This window comes from Anabrus simplex, chromosome 2 (assembly GCF_040414725.1).
Source record: "Anabrus simplex isolate iqAnaSimp1 chromosome 2, ASM4041472v1, whole genome shotgun sequence".
NCBI classification, from domain to species: Eukaryota; Metazoa; Arthropoda; class Insecta; order Orthoptera; family Tettigoniidae; genus Anabrus; species Anabrus simplex.
Window position 1 is genome coordinate 375,897,074 of NC_090266.1, and position 24,319 is coordinate 375,921,392.

General features: G+C 41.5%; 1 protein-coding gene across 4 annotated transcripts in view; it reads right to left on the minus strand.

Moving 5' to 3' along the window:
* LOC136864149 (very long chain fatty acid elongase AAEL008004) overlaps nucleotides 1-24,319 on the minus strand; it is a 288,445-nt gene that overhangs the window by 25,666 nt on the left and 238,460 nt on the right. For all 4 annotated transcript variants that reach the window (XM_067140791.2, XM_067140792.2, XM_067140788.2 and 1 more), the window contains one exon: nucleotides 23,302-23,438. In XM_067140791.2, the coding sequence (XP_066996892.1) occupies nucleotides 23,302-23,438 (137 nt within the window). The remainder of the gene's footprint in view (nucleotides 1-23,301; nucleotides 23,439-24,319) is intronic.

Below are 24,319 nucleotides of genomic sequence, written 5' to 3' on the forward strand. Positions count from 1 at the left end.
ACGAGCTGTGTGGTAGGAGAGGCAGGGGACCCAGTCTTGAAAGCGAAGCAGTACGTCACACAGATCACGTGTCAGTGCAATATCTGCACACCATCTAGCTGGGCAGCAGCCGTCTTGACAGGCCTAGGCCATGGCTGTTGCACCATGCATTTTTATTATTATTATTAGTAGTAGTAGTATAAATTATAATATTATAATAAATCCCACTAACTACTTTTACGGTTTTCGGAGATGATGTGGTGACAGAATTTTGTACTGCAGGGTTTCTTTTACGTGTGAGTAAATATCTGCCAACTGACTTTTCTGAACATCGTCAAATACCATCGATCTGAGCCGGGATCGAACCCACCAACGTGGGCTCAGAATACCGTCGCTCCACGCTCTGAATCTGTATATTATTATTATTATTATACAAGTAATGAAATGAAATGCCGTATGGCTTTTAGTGCCGGGATATCCCAGGACGGGTTCGGCTCGCCAGGTGCAGGTCTTTCTATTTGACACCTGCAGGCGACCTGCGCGTCGTGATGAGGATGAAATGATGATTAATACAACACATACACCCAGCCCCCGGGCCATTGGAATTAACCAATTAAGGTTAAAATCCCCGACCCGACCGGGAATCGATCCCGGGACCCTCTGAACCGAAGGCCAGTACGCTGACCGTTCAGCCAACGAGTCGGACAAGTAATGAAAAGACGGGTTATTTCTTACTGAGTACCCGAACGGAGGTAGTGTTTGAGTAAAAAAGACGATGTGAATATCTTTACTCCAACACCTATTTGTTTACTCTCCCCTTGGTACAATTATGCTTGACCGTGAATATTCAAACATCAGTTCAGTTTCAGCACACGAAGTTCTGTATTAAACTGTGAACAGGATACAGATCGCGACGAAATAATTACCATCTCTGGCTACATTATTCCACAGACCCTCGTCGCATCTCTATAGAACCAAGGACAGAAATGTGGAAAGAGCCTGCTTCTAGAAGCGGAACTACCGGGGAAAGCGTCGTGTTATTAAATTAATAAAGTATGGTCTAGAAAATCTGTAATTACGAGTATAAGAGGAAATTCCCATTCTTAATTCTATTCTACAAAATCACACCGTCCAAGAGGATGGCCTTCTACTAGCAATTACGGTATTGCGCGCACATCTCTCTTCCGTACAATGCTAGTCATATTTCCTGCTACTACTGTATTTCGAAACTCAACAAAGCGCAATAAACCCATATTTACGTTCTGACATGTTGTATCACTGGATGAAGCATTATAGTTACCCTCCAATGCCAAGCAAGTTATATCGAGTATTATAGAAGATAATAATAATAATAATAATAATAATAATAATAATAATAATAATAATAATAATAATAATGATAATAATAATAATAATAATAATAATAATAATAATAATAATAATGTCCGCCTCTGTGGTGTAGTGGTTAGCGTGATTAGCTGCCACCCCCGGAGGTCCGGGTTCGATTCCCGGCTCTGCCACGAAAATTTGAAAAGTGGTACGAGGGCTGGAACGGGGTCCACTCAGCCTCGGGAGGTCACCTGAGTAGAGGTGGGTTCGATTCCCACCTCAGCCATCCTCGAAGTGGTTTTCCGTGGTTTCCCACTTCTCCTCCAGGCGAATGCCGGGATGGTACCTAACTTAAGGCCACGGCCGCTTCCTTCCCTCTTCCTTGTCTATCCCTTCCAATCTTCCCATCCCTCCACAAGGCCCCTGTTCGGCATAGCAGGTGAGGCCGCCTGGGCGAGGTACTGGTCATTCTCCCCAGTTGTATCCCCCGACCAAGAGTCTGAAGCTCCAGGACACTGCCCTTGAGGCGGTAGAGGTGGGATCCCTCGCTGAGTCCGAGGGAAAAGCCGAACCTGGAGGGTAAACAGATGATAATAATAATAATAATAATAATAATAATAATAATAATAATAATAATAATAATAATAATAATAATAATAATAATTTCGTGTGGCTATTTCTAGCCGAGTGCAGCCCTTGTAAGGCAGACCCTCCGATGAGGGTGGGCGGCATCTGCCATGTGAAGGCCACTGCGTGTTATTGTGGTGGAGGATAGTGTTATGTGTGGTGTGTGAGTTGCAGGGATGTTGGGGACAGCACAAACACCCAGCCCCCGGGCCATTGGAATTAACCAATGAAGATTAACATCCCCGACCCGGCCGGGAATCGAACCCGGGGCCCTCTGAACCGAAAGCCAGTACGCTGAACATTCAGCCAACGAGTCGGACATTATAGAAAATAATGAAAGATGAAGCTGAGATATTCAATTGGAGCTGTGATAACAATCGTCAGCCAACCTGAGGAAGCATCTCTTCAGAAATGTCTCCCCATTCAACGTAAGAAAACACCGGGATGGTATCCTATTTTAATAATAATAATAATAATAATAATAATAATAATAATAATAATAATAATAATAATAATAATGATAAAGTTTGATTATTTTTGGTTGCGCTAGCGAGTGGTCGGCTGTTCCAAGAGCTCTGTATTATCGTAGTGCTTAAGTAGTTAATATTTTTGTAATTTGGTTAATTTTGAGTGTGTATGATCCATATTTGCCAGCTGCCATTTCTTGATGGATACAGTACTTTTGTATCCATCTCTTGGCACAGGCCAGAGTAAAGTGTAGCTTCCACCGAAGTCCCAGTCTCATCCATGGCTGTGACAATATGGAAGCTGCTGGGGTATGGGTGGTGCTGAGTAATGACATTCAGAGCACGACTAGTGCATCTGAGTGTTATGAAAGGTGTTGCTCATAGGGTCAGTCGTGCTGCAATAGCACTTTATGACCCAGTGAGGAAAGCAATGGCAAACTACCTCACTCCTCTTCTTGCCTAGTACGCCTCATTTTGGTGCTGCCATTGGTTTTTGCGGTTTCCTTATAACCGCATAACCTTTGGTGGTGCTATTTGAGGATCCAACCAGCCTCTGGGCTGATGACCTAGACAGATAGACATGATCCATATAGTCCCATTAATATTGGTGTTCAGTGTTTGGTGGTAGAAATTAAGATTAGTGATATTTATTTAAATTTTACATTGAGTAGTTCGGTTAGTGTTCTGTAGATTACGAATTCGAGGTCATTCAAGTTAGGTTTACTCTGTTTCAATTTTGGGTTGGGAAAAGAAGAAATAATATTCACTTTGTTAATTTAAATATCGATAGGTTTGTTGACAGAATACTTACACAGACATGATATTATAAGAAGTTGTAACTTCCGCAGGTTTTAAATTCGTGCAGGCAATAGATACGATATTTCTTATACGTAGAAATTCAAGAGCACATCCACCGGCCCCACCTATCACGAAGGTAATAATTTCTTTAATGAAATAACATGATACCCCTGTAAATTTTGCTAAAAAGGAGATTCGAAAAACTATAAGGTATTTCACTGGCGAAATAGTTAACAGTTTTACTATTGTTATTAATTATTGCTGCTCTTCGTATTGAAATATTGCATTGTTGGCACAAGATCGAGAACAAAGGGTATAGCTTAGTCAGCAAAACGAAAATAATAATCAGCTGATTCCTGTATACCGATAACTTGTTTGTAGTTCTGAGTACTTCAAGTCTCCGGCGTACTTTATACTTTGCACACTCAGTCTTTCAGCATGTATGGGCAGTTTTAATTTCTGTTAGCTTGTTGGAATAAAAGAAAGAAACTTTTATTATAAAGTATTTAGTTTTAACTACATTCATGTTATTATAGTTAACCTATTGTAATTAGGATACATCTAAATGCAGTTAAAAATTATTCTAGAATATGTATTTTATTAGAAACTAGCTGATGTACCCGTGCTTCGCTATGGAATTCTACGTTGTATACAGAATTGTATACAGAAATACTCGTACAAATGAAACACCACACATTTTCTCACTTTTAACGAACAGGACTACGCTGCCTATTTAACAGTCCACAGTTCCAGACCTGGAATGACCAAACCGCAGACAGCCGTGATCCATGAACACTCTTTGGCTTTCTTCGGCGGGGAGAGGGTCGAATAGTGGAGACTCACAGGACAAAAACTATGCCCAATTACTATTCTGTTTCCCAGGAGTACCCGATGAGTCGGAAATTATCAATTCACTACACTGGTGGCGGGAAAGTCTGTCTGACTTGAAGGCAAATTTTTCCTCCAAGCCAGAAGAGAAACACCCTCTTCACTGCTAGTTTGGAATAAAGTGAATGCAGAATTTAATAAAAGTGAAGAGAAAGAAGCTTTTCTTAAGAAACGGCTATTTTCAGAGTTGAATTTTGAGTTATTTAATTAATATTGTGGTGCTGTAATTTGGTAAAGGCCAAAATTGTTATTCTAGACCAGGCCATACTACTACTACTACTACTACTACTGCTACTACTACTACTACTACCACTAAGTGAGGCTCTGCCTTAAGTATGCACACTGCTCATTCAAAACAGCACGTCAAAGTAGAGATCGAATAGCTGAAATACTATGATGAACCAGTGTGTTACGTACCAGCTGTATCAGAAAATGTATGAACCAGAGGAATGGCAAGCTAAAGAAGAAATTTCTAACTCCCCGGCTATTTCCCGCCAATATTTCAGTCAGGCTGTTATACTCGGTACGCAGCAATAATCACATCTATCGGAGTTGAGAGGCAGCATAAGCGACAAAGAACATCACAATAAACAATGGTCAATGTAATGTTATTGTTGATCAATGTTATGCACTTTCGATATTATAGGCCTTCACATTTAGTTTTCTTCCGACTCTGAAATGCCACTCTTATCACAGCCGGTACGGTAAAACTTAATAAAAGATAAATGATCGGAAATTGTATTCTTTATAACTTTTTATACACTGACTGAGCAAATGTCATGGGATAGTGGAGCACTGATGCGCAGGTGCGTTGTTTGCGCACCACACGCCCCCTGTGCCAGCGGCAGTTGTATAGGAGACCTCGTGAGCAGTGGCTGTGCGTGTGACAGGTGTAACATGGAACGTCGTCGTGAGCTGACACCGTTTCGAACGGGGTATAGTGGTCGGTGCCCGACGGATGGGAAGTGCGATTTCGGAAGTGGTGCGGGAATTCGGCTTCACACGATCAACCGTGTCCAGGGTGTATCGTGAATGGTTGAATGTGAGTGTCACCGTCCACAACAGACGAACGACCGACCGTCCAGCCACCCTCGATGACCGTGACCGGCGACATCTAAGACGGATTGTCAATAGTGACCGAAAGCTGCCTCTGTGGATCCGTGGTAAAGTGTCGGCCTCCGGATCCCAAGATAGCGGGTTCAAACCCGGCAGAGGTAGTCAGATTTTTGAAGGGCGGAAAAAAGTCCATTCGACACTCCATGTCGTACGATGTCGGCATGTAAAAGATCTCTGGTGATACATTTGGTATTTACCCGACAAAATTAATTAAATCTCAGCCATAGACGCCCAAGAGAGATCCGGTTTACTCGGTCTGCCATCTAGCGGACCTAGAGTAAAACGGAACGTCGAAATTGACGAGCAGACAGCCAGATAGCGTCAAATCGAAATGTCTGCACACGGTAGCTGAGGCCATACGATTATTATTATTATTATTATTATTATTATTATTATTATTAATAGTGACCGAAGGGCAACCGTGCAACAAATCGCGGCTCAGTTCAACACAGGCCGTGCTAGACACGTCTCCCAGTGGACAGTCCGTAGGAACATGGATTCTATGAGGTATGGGAGCCGGCGCCGCACACGGGTGCCACTGTTAACCCAACGTCATCGGGCACAACGACGCGCATTTGTCGCCAGTCACCAGGGATGGACACTGGAACAATGGCGTAACGTGATATGGTCGGACGAATCACGATTTCAACTGCACCATGCCGATGGGAGGCACCGTGTATGGCGCAGACCACATGAAGCGATGGATCCCGCCTGCCTCGAAGGTGTGGTCCAGGGCGCTGGTGTCTCTGTTATGGTCTGGGGTGCATTTTCCTGGTATGGAATGGGCCCCCTAGTTGTTCTGGAAGAGATTTTGAATGGTACGCGTATGTTGAGCTGCTCGGAGACCATTTCCACCCATTTTTGGCCTTCCAGAGCCCAGCCGGTTCTGCGGTGTTTCAAGACGATAACGCGCCGCCACATCGCTCCCACGTCGCCCGGGAATGGTTCCAGGAACATGCAGCGGTGGTCCAACGACTGCCATGGCCACCCAGGAACCCCGATATGAACCCTATCGAGCAAATCTGGGATGTCCTGGAGCGCAGGCTCCGTGCCATGGATCCTGCACCCACGAACAGACCAGCATTGGCGGCCGCTCTGCAAACGATTTGGTGTCAGCTGCGTCCAGAGGACTACCAGAGACTTGTCGACTCACTTCCACGGCGTCTCACTGCAGTTCGCAGGGCCAGAGGAGGCCCCACACGCTATTAGGTGACTATCCCATGACATTTGCTAAGTCAGTGTATAGTACTTTTCGATAGGACCAATAACATTGGTATTTAAAAATTACATTTTAGGCACCTTCCCCTAAACTACAATTTCATCCAGGATTAATAAAATTGCTTATACCTTAGACTGTAGTTTCTTATTCCCCGACTCTATATACCGATTTTCATTACATTCTGTTAACCCACTTTCTCGTGGCTCGGCGCTTATATGGACTTAGCAACAAAAATGCAAATTCATGAATATATGTGTTATCACAGCCTGTACGGTAAAAATGTATAAGACATAAATGATCGGAAATTTAATTCTGTATAACTTTGGTTAAGGAATTGGACCACTAATAACGTAAATATTTAAGAATTAAATTTTAGGCCTTCCCCTAAACTACCATTTCACTCAGCGTGAATAAAGTTATTTATAGCCTAGATTATAGCGACGTATTCCTCGACTTTGCATACCAATTTTTATTAAGATAGGACTACTAAAAACATAAATATTTGAAAATTAAATTTTAGGCCTTCCCCTAAACTACCATTTCTATAAGCGTGAATAAAATTATTCATAGCCTAGATTGTAGCGACTTATTCCTCAACTTTGCATACCGATTTTCATTAAATTCTCTTTGACCGTTTTCTAGTGATGCGTGAACATACATGCAGACAGACAGACAGACAGACAGACAGACAGACAGACAGACAGACAGACAGACAGACAGACAGACAGACAGACAGACAGACAGACAGACAGACAGACAGACAGACATTACGGAAAAGTAAAAAGTGCATTTCCTGGTTACTGCGGACATGACCGATACAGAAATACCATTCTTTTCAAATTATGAGCAATGTACAGATAAAACTTCTATTATATATATATATATCATGCTTGCTTTATTATCGCGTAATCTTTGTGCAGTAGAAGAACAGCATCTCTCTAGGAATGTAGCTCTTACTAGAATTCTACTGTTTCAGTTAACCTGTTGTAATTAGGATTGGCCGTTTAAGTTTTGTGTAGACTAGTATACAATATTTCCTTCCTCTCACTCTTCTATTCGCACAATATGCTATTTTATTTCTGTTGATATTTCCATATTGTTTCACATTTCTTTCAAGAGATAAAATCATGGCTAAGGAAGGCAGGTGTAGGGGCTGTGGGTGGGTTGGGAATTAGGGAAGACGAGGGAAGAGGTAGCGTGTTTGAGGGAGATAATTAGGCTTGTAACGGAGGACAGGAATGAAGGTAGGTGGCCCTCGATTAATGTAGGATACGGTAGGTGGGCTAATGTTTTTTTTTGTTTTTTTTTGCTAGTTGCTTTACGTCGCATCGACACAGATAGGTCTTACGGCGACGATGGGGCAGGAAAGGGGTAGGAGTGGGAAGAAAGTGGCCGTGACCTTAATTAAGGTACAGCCCCAGTATTTGCCTGCTGTGACAATGGGAAACCACGGAAAACCATCTTTAGGGCTGCCGACAGTGGGGTTCGAACCCACTATCTCCCGAATACTGGATACTGGCTGCACTTATGCGACTGCAGCTATCGAGCTCGGTGGGCTAATGTTTCAAGGGGAAGAAAAATGAGGGAATGAGCTTAGCAGAGGGATCGATATGACTCACTACAGGTAGAACAGCAGGGGAAAGATGGAGATCAGGGTAGTGTTACAGTGGAGGTGCGGGCTAAGAGGAATGGTAGAAAAGGGAAACGTAGAGGATAGAAAGAGGGACGTGGAGCAGGACAGTGAGAGGGAGAGAAAGTAGGATGAAGTACTGTAGGTTCATCAGGCGTCAGGGAAGTTAAAGGAAACCAGGAGAGGAGGGGATCTAAATAGGTGGGTAGGTTGAGGCTTTGATCATAGGTGACTCAATAGTTAGGCATGTGGGGAAAGTGCCTGGACGAAAAGGGAACCAGGGTAGAGTGTTTATCTGGGAGTTAGGTGAAAGCAGATGTTGAGGAAACTAGAAGGGAAGGAGGAGGGCAAGGAGAAGGTGGTCATTTTTCACGTTGGTGCCAATAACGTAAGGCAAGCAGGAAGAACTACTAACGTACTTGGGGATGTGTGGGATCTGATTACGGCAGAACGGGAAAACTTTAAGGCAGCAGAGGTTGTTATCACTGGGATACTGAGTGGAGGGTGACTGGGGATTTAAATGAAACTATGGAGTGGGTATGTGGGAAATTGGGAGTCGATTAGTAGATCCTAATGGGTCTTTAGGAGATAGGGATCTACGTTCAGATGGCCTACACTTCAATGGTATATGTAATTTAGGGTGTTCGCTTAGAAGCGTTATAGCGAGGTACATTCAGGGAAACGCGATGGACTAGGGAGCGGTGATGACAGTATAGGAAGCAGTAAGTCAATTAAAGATCACATAAAATTGTTAATGTTCAACTGTAGAAGTATTTAAAAAAAGGAATAGAATTAAGTCATTACAGTATTACAGACGTTGTAATACAGAATCATGGTGGGAATTGATAATATTAATGCGGAAATTGTCTCACGGATCTGGAGTGTTTCTCGTAAAAATAGATGAGGAAAGACAGGATGTGAAGTATCCATACTGGTTAAAGAAGAATTCGTAAACTACGAAAGAGACAAGGATAGATATATGACATTCTAGGCGTGAGATTTATGTCTAAATATAATAGGCAAGTTGACAGTTTTGAGGTGCGCAGACCTGGCAAGGCTGGAGCTTAAGCTGATTTGGAATTATTTAATAAGGTAATCAGCTTTGTGGGGAACTACACAGAGAGAAACGCTATTGTAGTGGGTGATCTCAATGTAGCAAACTGGGGAGAGAATGCGAATGACAAAAATCAAGACCAACAAATGGTGAAAACGTTAATGTGGGAAGGACAGCTGTATCAGAAAGTGAGGGGACCAACTAGAGGGAAAATTATTTTAGACTTGGTGCTGATAAAACCAGATGAGCTCTCTAGAGAAACTGAAGTGATTGATGGTATGCGTGATCGTGAAACCCTTCTTGTCGAAGTTAAAAATAAATGTGATAGAAAGAAAGGTTGCAAAAGTAGAACAGCTAGGCAATGGCTAACAAGAGAGGCATGGTGGATTTTTCAAAAGCAATTATGACCAGTGGAAAAAGGTAAATAAACTTGTAAACAGGGTATGGGGTGGTTTTAAAGCAGCTGTTAAGGAATATGAAAACAGGTATGTTCCTTTAAAAGTGATAAGGAATGGTAAGGACCCATTATATTATAACAGATAAATGAATACAACGTAGATTAAGGAGGAAGTGCAGGTTAGGATGAAATACGGTTAGGAATGGCTGCGGGAGTAAGGGTAGATTGATGGAACTTACTAAGAAATTGAATTTAGCAAAAATGTCAACTAAGGCTAACATGATGGTAAAATAATGGCAGCCATAATCATTTAAAGAACAATAGAATGTATAGACACTTTAAGGCAGAATCAGATTCCAGGAAGGACATTACAGGGATCATTAATGAACGAGGGGAATGTATGTGTGAGGACTTACAGAAGGTAAAAGTCAGCAGTATGTAAATGTAGTTGGATATAAGGATAATGTTCAGGTAGAAGTGGTGACTAATACTGGCGATTTACTGAAATTTACCTATGAAAATAAAGACAAAGATTTCTGGGGATATATTAAAGGCAATGGGTTGGGATACAGCGCCATATCTGAAATACCTACTTGATTACTGTTTGCTTGAAGGAGCGATACCAAATGAATGGAAAATGACAGTGGTAGCACTCGTGTACAAGGGAAAGGCTGATGAACACAAAGCGAATAATTAACAGGACAGTCAGCTTGACATGTGTTTTTTGTAATCTCTGAGAACATTCTTTCTGATTTTATTATACACGTTTGCGAAATGACTAACTGGTTTGATAGAGGTGAAGTTCAGGAGGTCAAGTGCGCTGTATCGTTATTAACCTACCTAAGGCTTTTGATAGAGTAGATCAGGAGAGACTACTGACGAAAGTGAAGGCTATTGGAGTAGACAAACGAATGGTTAAAAAGGCAGGCTACATTTCTAGAAAACGGAACTCAGTGTATTAGAGTATCTGATCCTGTAATCATTTAGAAGGGAGTCTCACAGGGCAATAATACTGGAATTGTATTATGTCAATGAATGATATGAGTAAAGGACTGGAATCACAGATAAGGCTGTTTGCGGGTGGTGTTGTACTGCATAGAGTGGCGTGAGCGACTACAAAAAGATCTCGACTATTTTCGAGATGGGCAGGAGACAATGGTATAGTGGTAAATATCGGTTTTAAATGTTGTGTTGATTTGATGATAGTACATCTTGGTACCCACGTATTAATACAGTATAAGGAATTATCGACAATGGGGCAATCATATTAAGGAGATTATGAAGAAAGGATACAGATCTCTTCACATGGCTTTGAGGGTATTTAAAGGTTATACAGTAGTTAGGGTGTAAAAGAGAGGGCGTGTAATTCTCTGGTAAGACCTCAGGTAGACTATGTTTCCAGTGTATGGAACCCACGTCAGGATTACTTGATACGAGAATTGGAAATGATCCATATCACAGCATCTCGATTTGTTCTTGGTGATTTCCGACAGGAAAACTGAGTTAGGAAAATGCTGTGAACTTTGGGCTGGGAAGACTTGGAGGTAAGGAGACGAAATGCTCGTCTAAGTGGTATGTTCTGAACTGTCAGAGGAGAAATTCCGTGGAATGACGTGAATAGACCAATAAGCTAGATTGGATCTTTTAAAATTAAGAAATATCATACTGTGAAGATAAAGTTGGAATTCAAGAGGAGAAACTGGGCAAATATTCATTTATAGAACGAGGAATAAGGGACCGGAATAATTTATTAAGGAAAATGTTCGATAATATTCTAAGTCTTTGAAATTTAAGAAAAGACTATGTATACAGGGAATCAGCCAACTGGGCGGTAGCCCTAAAGGCAGATCTTTGATTGATTGATTGATTGATTGATTGATTGATTGATTGATTGATTGATTGATTGATTGATTGATTGATTGATTGATTGATTGAATTAATTCTCGCAGTTATTTGCCAAACGAACTCATATGTATTGCTAAAGAAAGGCACATGATATTTTATTCAAAGTAGTGTCCTTTCGAAACTAAAGTATTTTCCCACGGTTCAGATAAGGAGTGGATTCCACGGTAGAAAAAAGGTAGGTTCTTTCGAGGTGATCAAATCATCGAGCCAGTTTTGAATATCCGCGAAAGAACTTAAGTGTTACTCAGAATGACCATGTTGTAGAGATCGAAACTTATGGTAATCTGACGGAGCAGCTTTTACGAAATAGAGATATCCCATCTAATTCTTTGACGGGGTTGGCGATATTGCGGTCTGCCGTCATAATGGAGAAGGATAACCATGTCATTCCTTGTGGCGTATTGAGTGCGTTTGTCGATGGGGTCACATTTTAAGTTCAGTAGGCCAAATTATCATCGGTAGCGTCCAGCACCCGGTTGCAACAGCTCATACTACACGACACCGACTTAAAGTTGAGGCTGATGGTATTCTGGGATGTATCCTGTTTTTCCTGCACTTAGAACTGTCGTAAGGAATCCATTTTGCGTCTCCAGTCACCATTTGATAACAAAAACTTTCATTATTGTGTGTGCAGGAGCAAGGGGCTGCCTGGCCGAGGCGGTAAAAGCGTGCTCGGTTCACCCGGAAAGTCATAGGTTCGATTCCCCGTCAGAAAGTCGTAAAATTTGAGAAACGAGATTTCCACTTCCGGAGGTGCACATGGCCCTGAGATTCACTCAGCCTACACCACAAATGAGTACCAGGTTAATTCCTGGGGGCAAAGGCGGCCGGGCGTAGAGCTAACCACTCTGCCCCACCAAGCGCCGAGGTTACGGATATTGGAAGCCATTACCTTCCACCCCTTCAGGGGCCTTCATCGCCTGTACGGAGATGACTTTGCTTTGCTTTATATGCAGGAGCAATTCACAAATAATAGAGTGTTTTGCAATGTATATTTTCCGCAGTTCATGTGGGACCCAATTTCCGAGTCTCTGGATCACTCCCATTGCACTTAAATATTTGTTAACTGTTTACCGATCGACAATCTTTGAGCGTCTAACATGACTCCTCTTTCAATAATCCCTAACTGGGGCACTCTTTCTACTTCGCATCAAAATCGTTGTCTCTGAAGCGTCGAAACCAATTTCTACTAGTTATTTCCGACAGAGTGTGCTCCCCACAGCCTTCCACTAGAAAACGATCAATTTCAGTAGCAGATTTCTTGAGGATGAAAGCAGAACAGTAATGCCATTCGGCAAATGGTAATTTCCTTTTTAACCCGACATTCTCAACGCCATAAAAATTTAGATTCTTTGCACTTTGATCACATGTCAGACACTGCTTCTACAGTCTACTGGCGGTCCTTGCATGCGCAAAAAGTCACTTCCGACCCACTTGCCATCACACAACTACTGAACCTTAAAATAATAATAATAATAATAATAATAATAATAATAATAATAATAATAATAATAATAATAATAATAATAATAATTGTACCGGGTGGTACACCTCCACGCCGCTAATTCAAATATTGCGCCAGTTGAAACTTCTCTACAGGAGAAAGCCTGAACTTTAACAAACCGTATTTACTGAACGTTTTCTCGGAAGATGTCACTACTGTAAATTTGGTAATTTTGAAGTGTTCTGAACTGTGTCTATTTTGATTTGTGTTTGTTTGCTCCGTATCAAGAAGTTTGAACATTCTCTAACAGATGTCGCTACCCAAAACTATGGTAACACACTCTGGTGCAATGGAATGAACTTTCTTGAAGAAATATTGTATTCCTAAGTTTTATTTTTACTAAATTTTGTTCTGTGGTTTTTGGGTTGGCAATATAAATCCTTTCTTTCCTCCCGTTTTGAATGTAACCAATCATGAATTTACGTAATTAATTTTCCACCAATAAGGTGTTTCTTCCTCATCTTGTGTATTAGTTTTTGCTGTTGGCCAATAAAAGTTTGTGGGCGGGTTGTTATCATTCATGAAAAGTCTCGAATGTTCCACGAGGGTATATAAACTGCTGATTTTCTTGTCTCGGTGCCACTTCTGTAACATCTCTCTTAGTGTGTGAATATGTAGCAGGGGGCGGGAAGCGCCTCTTTCTTCAAGCGTCAGTTCATCTACAAGGTAATGGCCTGTTAACATCTTTATTTCTTGCTAGCTCAGCAGGTTAACTCTCGGGGAGGGTTCGAAACCTTTAGTATGTAACCTACCTTTTTAAAATGTAAATTCTTTTCTGTCTATCTATAAATTACAAATCTGTAAAGCGGGGATAGAGAGTGCTTCACCCTCTCGAACTCCCCTTCATTTTTGAAAAAGGAGGTGACTACGTTTTCATAACCGTTCTTCTCTTCTTTAATATATTAAGTTTTTTCATACGTGTCACCTACCTAGATTGGGATTAGCCCCTGTATTATCGGCCTAGCGCCACATAGGGTTTTTGACACAAACATTGTGTTGGAGTGCAAGTTATCGCCTCCATTCTATTTTGCACTATGGGCCAGTAACTTAACTTGATGTTTGTTTTCCTCATGTAAAGGCCCTGTAGGTTGGGTATCTAATACCCCTGTTTCTTGGTGTGCCTTGAGGGCAGTCGGAAGTGAAAGTTGTTGTGGCCTTTGAGAGGCTTGTCAAATTGAGAGCGGGTCTGCTCTTTTCCTTAACATTGTAATTAGGAGCAAGTGCTCCTTGTACTTAGGGGTTTTCTGCCCTTTAGCATTTGTGATTACGAGCTCAGAAAGTAAACTTGGGGCTCGAAGCCCAAATTTTGTAATGAGCTGTAATTTGTTAATTGTTGATCTGCTACTTGGTACCTGTTATAATCTGTTGATTTTGAAAAGAAAATATAACCTTTGTTAAAGTTTTAAATTAACTTTAATTTTGTAGTTGAGACCTATTCCAGCTCGCACCTTCTTTCACCTCTAACTACCACGGATAACTCCGTAATAATAATAATAATAAACCAAACCCCATGGCGCAACAGACCCGAAAGGCCATAGCCGACTAAGCGACTGCTGCCCGAAGGCCTGCAGATTATGAGGTGTCGTGTGGTCAGCACGACGAATCCTCTTGGCCGTTATTCTTGGCTCCCTAGACAGGTAATAATAATAATAATCATACTACTACTACTACTACTACTACTACTACTAATAATAATAATAATAATAATAATAATAATAATAATAATAATAAACGTCTTTGTTGGCGAGATGTAATGTTTGAAATGCACCATGTCTTCTGGTATGGGCTAGAATAAATTTGTTACTTTCATTGACCTGTCTCACTCTCATCCTTGTCTTTGACAATATGAAAGTGAACGAGGTATGAGCGATTATAGTAATAACATTCATTATGCAACCAGTCCCCATTATGAATGGTGTAAAAATATCGCTCATAGGGTCGGTTGGTGCATGCATTTAAGTGGGCTTGGCAGACTGATATGTAATAGCAACTTCTGGCCAGAGGAGGAAAGCAACGGGAAATTGCCTCACTCATTTCATACAGTGACACCTAGACTATGTATGACAGCTGTTGACGGAGCTGTGGAGGATCAAACCAGCCTTCGAGCTGAATACCCAACATACAGACAGTAATAATAATAATAATAATAATAATAATAATAATAATAATAATAATAATAATAATAATAATAATAATAATAATATGACAAGCAAAGTGTTTTCTTTAAGAGTGTATGGAGGCTTCTGAAAGAGTAGAAGGCAGAGGAAACATTACCTCGGAACCAAGAGGGATAGAGTGCTTAGCTTTTTGCCAGACCGTCTTTGAACGCATTTCTTATCTAGGCTAAACGAACTCCTAGGCATAAGCCACTGAATAAGTGGAAGTCTCAAAATTTCTCGTTTTTCTAACAGGAAATCGAGCTCACGTCCTTCCGAATGGATCAAGTACACCTTTAACCCACCGGCTAAGCTGCCCTCGTAACAACAATATAAGCAAAGCTATTTCCGCACAGGCCATGGAAGCCCTTTGGAAGAGTGGACAGTTAAGGCTTCCATTCTTCGTAACCTAAGCTCTATGGGTAAGCAGCCGACTTTGCACCCAGAAGTTAACTTGGTGCTCACTTTTGGAGTAGGCTTCCTATCAAGAAGTGGAAATCTCGTTTCTAAATGTTTCGACCTCTTGACGGAGAAACGAACCCACATCCTTCGATGTGTGTCGAAGTCCCTAAACTGTTATTAGTCTTGAGCGACCTTGAAGTGTGATTCTTACATCCCGTAAGTCTACCAACACGATCTATCACATTTGAAAGCTCTCACGAACTAATTTCCGATGAGATTCAATACCAAAACGTAAAAGGGGGGAATGCACTAGACCACTTAGGGCATCAATACACACAAGCAGGTTCTAGTCCCTAAGCTATGACTAAATTAAACACAAACGAAAATGCAACAATCCTGCCAAGAGTACCAATCGTGTAGAACCGTAATCAAAGTTCATATCTAGCACAGCTGCCAAGAACTTCACAAGAGAAACATTCCAGATTTAAGATACAGTAGGTCTCGCCGTGAATAAGTGAATAATTATGTGAATGGTAAGGAAGTGAAATGAGGGCCGTGGACTCTGAACTGACATTATAGGGGCCCTTAATTTGGGATCATTTTCTGACAGCTCAGTCTTTAGGTCCCCTGCTCTTGTGTTTCCTTTAAAATGGCACAGTAATAACAAAGTGAAGGACTTGTCTCTAGTAGCCATAGGGGCTTGAACTCCTGTTCCTATTCTAGTAAAAGCTAGTGTAACAGAGTTATTTTTGGTACTAGTTCATGGCATTGTTCAAATCAACATGGCGTTGCATTAGGCTAACACATGCCAACGACAAGCAGGAGGAATTACTGATTACTAGAAATATCCGACAAGAGGTGAACCATAAATATATTTTTATTATATTTTATAACTAACATACATGTGACTGTAATATTTCAAAAAGAGGAAGCTGAAAGTGGAGTAGGAGTTTAATAAATCTGCGGTGTGCTCGTGTAGAGTTCCTCACTTTGTAAACGTGTTTAACAGGACTGGATTAGACAGGACTAACACAACCCCCAGTATTCACATATTATACCTGGTGCCAGTGAACACAGTCCTTGAGGATGTTTCATGGGTTTTATTCCGGCAGTGTAGATGTTGATCACGTTCAAAAAGTAGATTGATCTAAACTTTTTGTGGGTAATCACCTATATAGACCAGTTAGCATAGGAGAACAATAATTATGTTACTAGGTCTAGGCCTGGCCGAGGCGGTAAAGGCGTGCTCGGTTCGCCCGGAAGGACGTGGGTTCGAATCCCCGTCAGGAATTCGTAAAATTTAAGACAGGAGATTTCCACTTCCGGAGGTGCATATAGCCCTAAAGTTCACTCAGCCTACACCAAAAATGAGTACCAGGTTAATTCCTGGGGGCAAGGGCGGTCGGGCGTAGAGCTAACCGCTCTACCCCATCACGTGCCGAGGTTAACAATGGTGGAAGCCTTCCACTGCTCCAAGGCCTTCATAGTGGTGACTTTGCTTTGCTTTGCTTTGCTTACTAGGTCAAGAGAAACATGTAATATTGTAAATACTTATTTTACTAACAGAGGTAAGAATTTGGCGGGAAATATTAGCACTAATGTCGTAAATGAGTAGGCCTACAACAATGCAGTGATATCAGTTCTAAAATCTGTCTTTCTAACACATACTAATACTGAGGAAGTAATCAAAATTAACTTATCTAGGAATTGAAAAACTTCCAGTTCAGCGGATGATGATGTAAGCAATATTCTACTGAAGAAATATAAATTTAGTCTTATTAGTGCTTTGGTTCGCCTATTTAATCTATCTCTTTCCTGTGGCAAAGTACCAAAAATAAGCAAAATATCCAAAGTAGTGCATATCTCTAAACGTGATGACCTTTTTAATCCTGGGAGCCACACACCAATAAATATTATATCAGCATTGCCAACCCTGCTTTAAATAATAGTTAAGGACAAAATTGTCTCTTTCTTAGACGCTAATATTATATTAAGCAACCAGCAGTATGACAAAAAGCGCTGCAATAGATGCAATAATATCAGTTCAATGTTCTCTTGATAGTAGCAAATTAGCAAGTGGACTATTCATTGACCTAAGGAAAACTTTTGACACGGTGGACTACAATATTTTATTACTTAAATGACAAAGTTTGAGTCAGAGTTCTTGTTCTTTCATAGTTTTAAAGTTCCTTTCAAGGAAGGAGTCAATATATTCTGGTAAATGGAGTATATTATACATATTTTATCTAGCTTTGCAAAATTTCTTTTTCGGCTTCCTTCCAAGTTCAATTTTTTTTTCGTTCATACAGATTGTCTCCGTATCCAGTTTCTCCAGTGGAAGTGAGTAACATTAGAATGAGGTCTGCCAATGCAATTCAGTAGATAATTCCGTCTGTCTACAGCACTTTGTTCTGTGCCACTCCAGGAAAAACTTTCACATGCGACAGAAATTACAACTCCTCCTATCACTTCTTCTTATTCTTGTTCCGCTTTTCCCACACCTTGTGGGGTCGCGAGTGCGAGTTGTGTCTCACACGTGAATTTGGCCCTGTTTTACGGCCGGATACCCTTCCTGGCTCTACCGCTATGCGGAGGGATATACTCACTGTTGCGTGCTTCTGTGGTGGTTGGTAATGTGGTGTGTTGTGTGAATATGAAGAGGAAAGTGTTGGGACAAACAATAACAAACAGTCCACGAGCCAGAAGAGTTTATCACATGCGATTAATATCCCCGACCCGGCCGGGAATCGAACCCGGGACCCTTTACACCGAGGGCCTGAACGCTGACCATTTAGCCAAGGAGTCGGAAAAGTCCTCCTAAATTGATAAAGCCTTAAATTAATTCGTATGTCTTCAACTTTAAAATTTCATTCTGTTCCCACGTCTGCTGGTGTAAGATGGGCGAGTATGGAGCATATTCTCACGTATAAGCTGATTACCGCAACCGTGCTGGAATTGTTTTTTGTGGTTTAACGTCGCTCGACACATGGAAAGTTCTCGGCGACGTAAGGACGAGGAAGGAGGCAACCGCGGTGTGAAAATGTGGAACAAGAGAAAACCATATTCAGTGCTGCTGATGGCGGCGTTCGAATAGTCTCCCGCATGCAAGCTCACAGCTATGTGACCCGAACCACACAGCCAACTGGCTCGGTGGACCGTGCTGTATTCTTTAGCTAGTCAGAAATACTGATTAAAATTATGAGGGAATGTTCGAAATCGATTTTAATGAACCTAGGTGTTCCAGCAATTAGTGTGTTTTTTCACAAGTTTGAAGAATCTCCGGTATGCGTGAAAATTTATCCGTAGTAGAAGAACATTAACGAACAGGAACGACGTTATTATCTTCCAAAGAGATTTTTGTATTTCCATGTATCATATTCAGTTGATTGAACTGTTTACTGGGAACTGTGTCGCCTATGAGGACTTTGCCCTGTTTAACGGTCGAATGACCTTCCTGTTGCCACTCTTATGTGGAGCGATGTATTCATCATCGCCTATTTCTGTGGTGGTTGTTAATGTGGCTTGTTGTGTATATGAAGAGGCGAGAACCCAGTCACTAAGTCAGAGGAATTAGAAAAAGGCTACTGAAATCTCCGGCCTGACGTGGAGTTGAACCCAGGACCTTCTGAACCGAAGGCCAGTACGATGACCATTCAGACAACGAGTCAGGCTCATTTTCGACTAATAAAATGTATTCCGCCTGTGATGAGTCCCACGCTGATTCCATGTTTCCTCCCTACAGCCGCTATGGTCTTTATAGAACCAGAAGACAGAATTTACGTAACAAAATCGAACCCCTTCTTAAATAACGGTGAAACTCTTCTCGGTACGGACTACATATCGGACGATCATCCTCTCTGACGCATGTTCTTATAGGGTGAATCAAAACTCTGCAAACTTCAGGAGTGGATTCCTCGTGTAGAGAAGATAACAAGGGTATGACAACATGGATCCGGACATGCATAATAGCATGGATAACCTGCCTTCGCTTGGCCAAGGTGCTGTCCTGACTAAAATCCCCCTGGACTATTACGTATGGGGACATGTTAAGTCTTTCGTGTATTCGACTGCTGTTGATGATGAACCAACTCTCCGTGCGCGCATTGTGGCAGCCTGTCAGACAGTACATACTACTTGGTTTCTTTCTTTCCTTCTTTCTTTTTTTCTTAATCCATTTACCGTCCAGGGTTGGCTTTTCCCTCGGACTCAGTGACGGATCCCACATTTATGGTCTCAAGGGCAGTGTCCTACAGAGTGAGACTTTGGGTCTGGGGTAAAACTGGGCAGGAGGGCCAGTACTTCGCCCAGGCGACCTCACTTGCTATGCAGAACAGGGGCCTTGTGGGGATAGTAAGATTGAAAGGGATAGACAAGGGAGAGGGAAAGAAGCGGCCGTGGCCTTAAGTACCATCCCGGCATTCGCATGGAGGAGAAGTGGGGAAACTACGGAATACCACTTCGAGGATGGCTGAGATGGGAATCGAACCCCCTCTACTCTGCTGACCTCCCGAGGTTGAGTGGACCCCTTTCCAGCCCTTGGAACACTTTTCAAATTTCGTGGCAGAGCCGGAAATCGAGCCCGGGCCCCCGGGGATGACAGCTAATCACACTAAACCACTGCATCACAAAGGCGGCCCAGTACATATTACACGAGGCATTTTCATTCATGTTTTCGGTACTCATTGGAAAGACGAGCGGAGGCGTGTATTCAGACAGGAAGAGATCACTTTGACCCGTCTGATACGTGAATGGCTGGCGTTATGGACATATTCATTGTAACAGTGATGTAATTATACATTTCAGGATAGATATTTTATTACATTCTTTTCTTTCTCTCTCTATACGATGAGTCTATTCCTGACGTTTTGCCATTGAATTTTGATATATTCTATATAATAATTTTCACTTCTGTTATATATCCATGAGACTTCCACACATCATGACTTATACACAGTAACTAATACTTATCATTGTTCGAGAGTCTTCCACAACACATGACTGCGTTATTTCCTTCAAACAAATCCAGTTCTTATTCCCGTTCTTCTACCAGCGTTGAAGTCTACACAGGAAATCGCTATGAAGAACAGTCTCAATTAATTTCACAACTTCCATTGAGCGATGACGAAGAGCTGTACACCAACAAAAGTAGAGAAAATGCATATACGAGGGATGTTCAGGTTGGATTCTCTACCTTGAAACTACACTGGCACCAAAAAAGTATTGGCACAGACACCTTTTCGCATATAATACAATTTTATAAATACGAGGAACCTTATATTGTGCCCTTTTGATGTCGCCTTATGGGTGCAATATGTATACCATTAACCCTTACTCAATAAAGGAAATCATTTGTATATTAAATTATTTTCCCAACACAACATAAACACATGTAATCTATTAAATTACGGTTTTCTCCTGCTCAAAATTTTTTTGGCACACTGTACGATGTTTGTTATTGAGCTTTACAGACAGAGCCGCGAGTACCAGATTTGTGCAATCGGAGTTGATAAACAGTTCAGTCGCTTGTCGACGACCAGAGTATGGGTCATTCACTTGTCACAATGAATCCGAAGGGGAAGGAGCATTCCATATCGTTCCACAACAAGGTGGTTTTCTTGCGTTTGCAGGGTAAAAGTTGCCTTGAAATTGGTAAAGAACGTTCTGTTACTTATACAACAGTGCGGGGAATCATCAAGAAGTTTCAGGAGACCGGTACAACAGACAATAAACGAAGATCTGGACGTCCAAGAGCTGTTACATGTAGGGAGCGTCGAAGCATAGTTCGTCTTGCACTAAAAGAGTCGTTTAAAAATGCAGGGTCGATTGTATCGGACATCCAGTCAACGCCTAACAAACAGGTCAATGCTCAAACTATTTTTTTTTTGCTAGGGGCTTTACGTCGCACCGACACAGATAGGTCTTATGGCGACGATGGGGATAGTAAAGGCCTAGGAGTTGGAAGGAAGCGGCCGTGGCCTTAATTAAGGTACAGCCCCAGCATTTGCCTGGTGTGAAAATGGGAAACCACGGAAAACCATCTTCAGGGCTGCCGATAGTGGGATTCGAACCTACTATCTCCCGGATGCAAGCTCACAGCCGCGCGCCTCTACGCGCACGGCCAAGTCGCCCGGTGCTCAAACTATTAAGAATGTTTTGAACGCAGCTGATATTAATGGCACATCTCCCAGAAAGAAACCATTTATTTTGGATGTTAACTGAAGAAAACACTTGCAGTTTGCCAAAGATTATGTCAATAAATCGATTGAATTTTGGAATTCTGTGATATTTTTCAGACGAATTCAAGCTTAACTTGTTTGGATCTGATGGAAATGTAAAAGTGTGGTGAAAACCAAATACAGAGCTCCAATCACAGCATGTCCTTCCTACAGTAAAACATGGGGGAGGAAGTACAGTGGTTTGGTTATGCATGGGAGCTTCTGATGTTGGTGACTTGGCAATTATTGAAGGTATTATGAATCATCGTAAATATACCGATGTGTTGCGAGGCCACTTACTGTATGTAGCAGTGCACAGAAACTGGGTCTTGATGACATCTTCTACTTTCAACAGGACAACGATCCGAAACATACGGCTCTGCGAACGTGGTAGTGGTTATTACATAATGCACCAAGAAGAGTTTTCACTCCACACGGAGCCCTGATCTTAACCCGATAGAGCATCTTTGGGCTCACTTGGAGACAAAAGTTTGAAAATGTCGTTCTACAGGGAAGCGGGAGTTTCAGACGGTGTTGTTGGAGGAATGGTCGAAGATCTCACGAGAGATTACTCTCAACTTGGTTCCCTCCATGCCAAGACGTCTACAAGCTGTCATCAATGCCAACGGTATGCACACAGGCTACTAGACTTGAGTTACGTGAATTACAGAGACTTTAATTTCATTTGTGTATAGGTGTGCAAATAATGTTTGATGTGTAGAGTAACTGATTTTGTTTTGTAAACTATTGGTTGTTTGTTTTTTGTGAGAAAGCAATTATACTCGAAGAACCTTCTGTTTACTTCTGTACATTTCAATAAATATAAGTGTCTTGGCATCACCTTTATTTTTGTGGAATGTATATATGTATAGTGGTAGGTGTGCCAATATTATTATTTTTTTTTTTTGGTGCCAGTGTATGTCGTGAAGCGACTATCACTCGGCACGCTGAACACCTCTTTGTATTTCGTTGTGTGTTCTAATGTCAACAACACTCACATTTCGTTAAATATCACCAGGATCCTTTTTACGTCTTATTAGGAAAAGACAGTACCAGAGCTCGACTGTGCCTTGTTTCAAGTTGACTAGTAAGTTCCGATCTAGTGTGTGTTGTGTTGTTGACATTAGAACACACCAAGAAATACAAGCAGCTATTCCGCGCGCCACGTGATGGTCACTTCATGTCGTGAATCCAACCCAGTCATCCCTGACATTTACTGTGACTTCCTTCAGGAGCTTGGCTTGAGAAATTCTCCGCTGCTGAAACAGGTTCCGAAATGTCGTTTTTCGCGTTACTAGCTTTGTGTGATGGAAAACAAATGTCACGATGGGAGTGGCTCTCTCAGGAATGAAGGGCTTAGATCCGTCTCCGTACCCTATTTCAGTATTTAGCTATAGTTCTAGCAACTCACCATACGCTTACCACTCACTTCCCGGAGAACACAGCTCACTGTGACTCAGAGATTTAAGACGACTGCTATGTTTCCAACAGGTTGGTTATTTTCAGTTCACTAATGAGTTCTAGTGATGAAGGCCGGGTATGGTAATTTAACAACAAATGGCTGCAACATGATGAGTCACTAACATGAGAAAGGTCGAGTACGAACTGTACTTACCATCTGGAGTACCGTAAGATATCTCTTCCACCAGAGGAACCGATGCATACTCGGTCCCAGGGCCGCTAGCAAGTAGTATGTGTACATAATGATGTGGACAAAAGTGTTGAGCAAACCGAAGAAAGTGCTGTGGCCTCCTGAAACGAGAAATACACAACGTAAATAAGAGCACCATTAAACATCAGTTCGAAAAACAAAACCAAGCTCTTTGCCATTACAATCCCTCAGCCAAGTCTCAGCAAAGTGGCATTATCGCACCCACTGAATGATCTATACTGTGTTAGGCATCACTTGCAGCAGGCTGAAATATTTGTATTTCATAAAAACGATCGCAACGGAAACGGCTTCCCATCTGACACAGATTAATGCGTCTGAATGTTATGAAAGTTGCTAAACGTGCTCCAATATCGTTATCTAGACCAGCGAGGAAGGCGTGATAATACCTCCCGCCATTTGTTCTGTCGTGCAAGCAACACAGATTAGCTATGAGGATAGGCGTCTAGTAAGTATTATAGATCTCCTAGTCGCCATGTCTGATTAGATTTTCTGATAAAGTTTCTCACAGATATAGGATCCACTTGTGTTATCCCTTTGTATTGAATTACTCTTAAGTAGTTCGTATTATGATGCTAGATTCACTTGTGTTATCTCATTGTGTTGAATTACTCTTAAGTAGTTCGTATTATGATGCTAGATTCACTTGTGTTATCTCATTGTGTTGAATTACTCTTAAGTAGTTCTTATTATGATGCTAGATTCACTTGTGTTATCTCATTGTGTTGAATTACATTTAAGTAGTTCGTATTATGATGCTAGATTCACTTGTGTTATCTCATTGTGTTGAATTACTCTTAAGTAGTTCTTATTATGATGCTAGATTCACTTGTGTTATCCCTTTGTGTTGAATTACATTTAAGTAGTTCGTATTATGATGCTAGATTCACTTGTGTTTTCTCATTGTGTTGAATTACTCTTAAGTAGTCCTTATTATAATGCTAGATTCACTTGTGTTATCTCA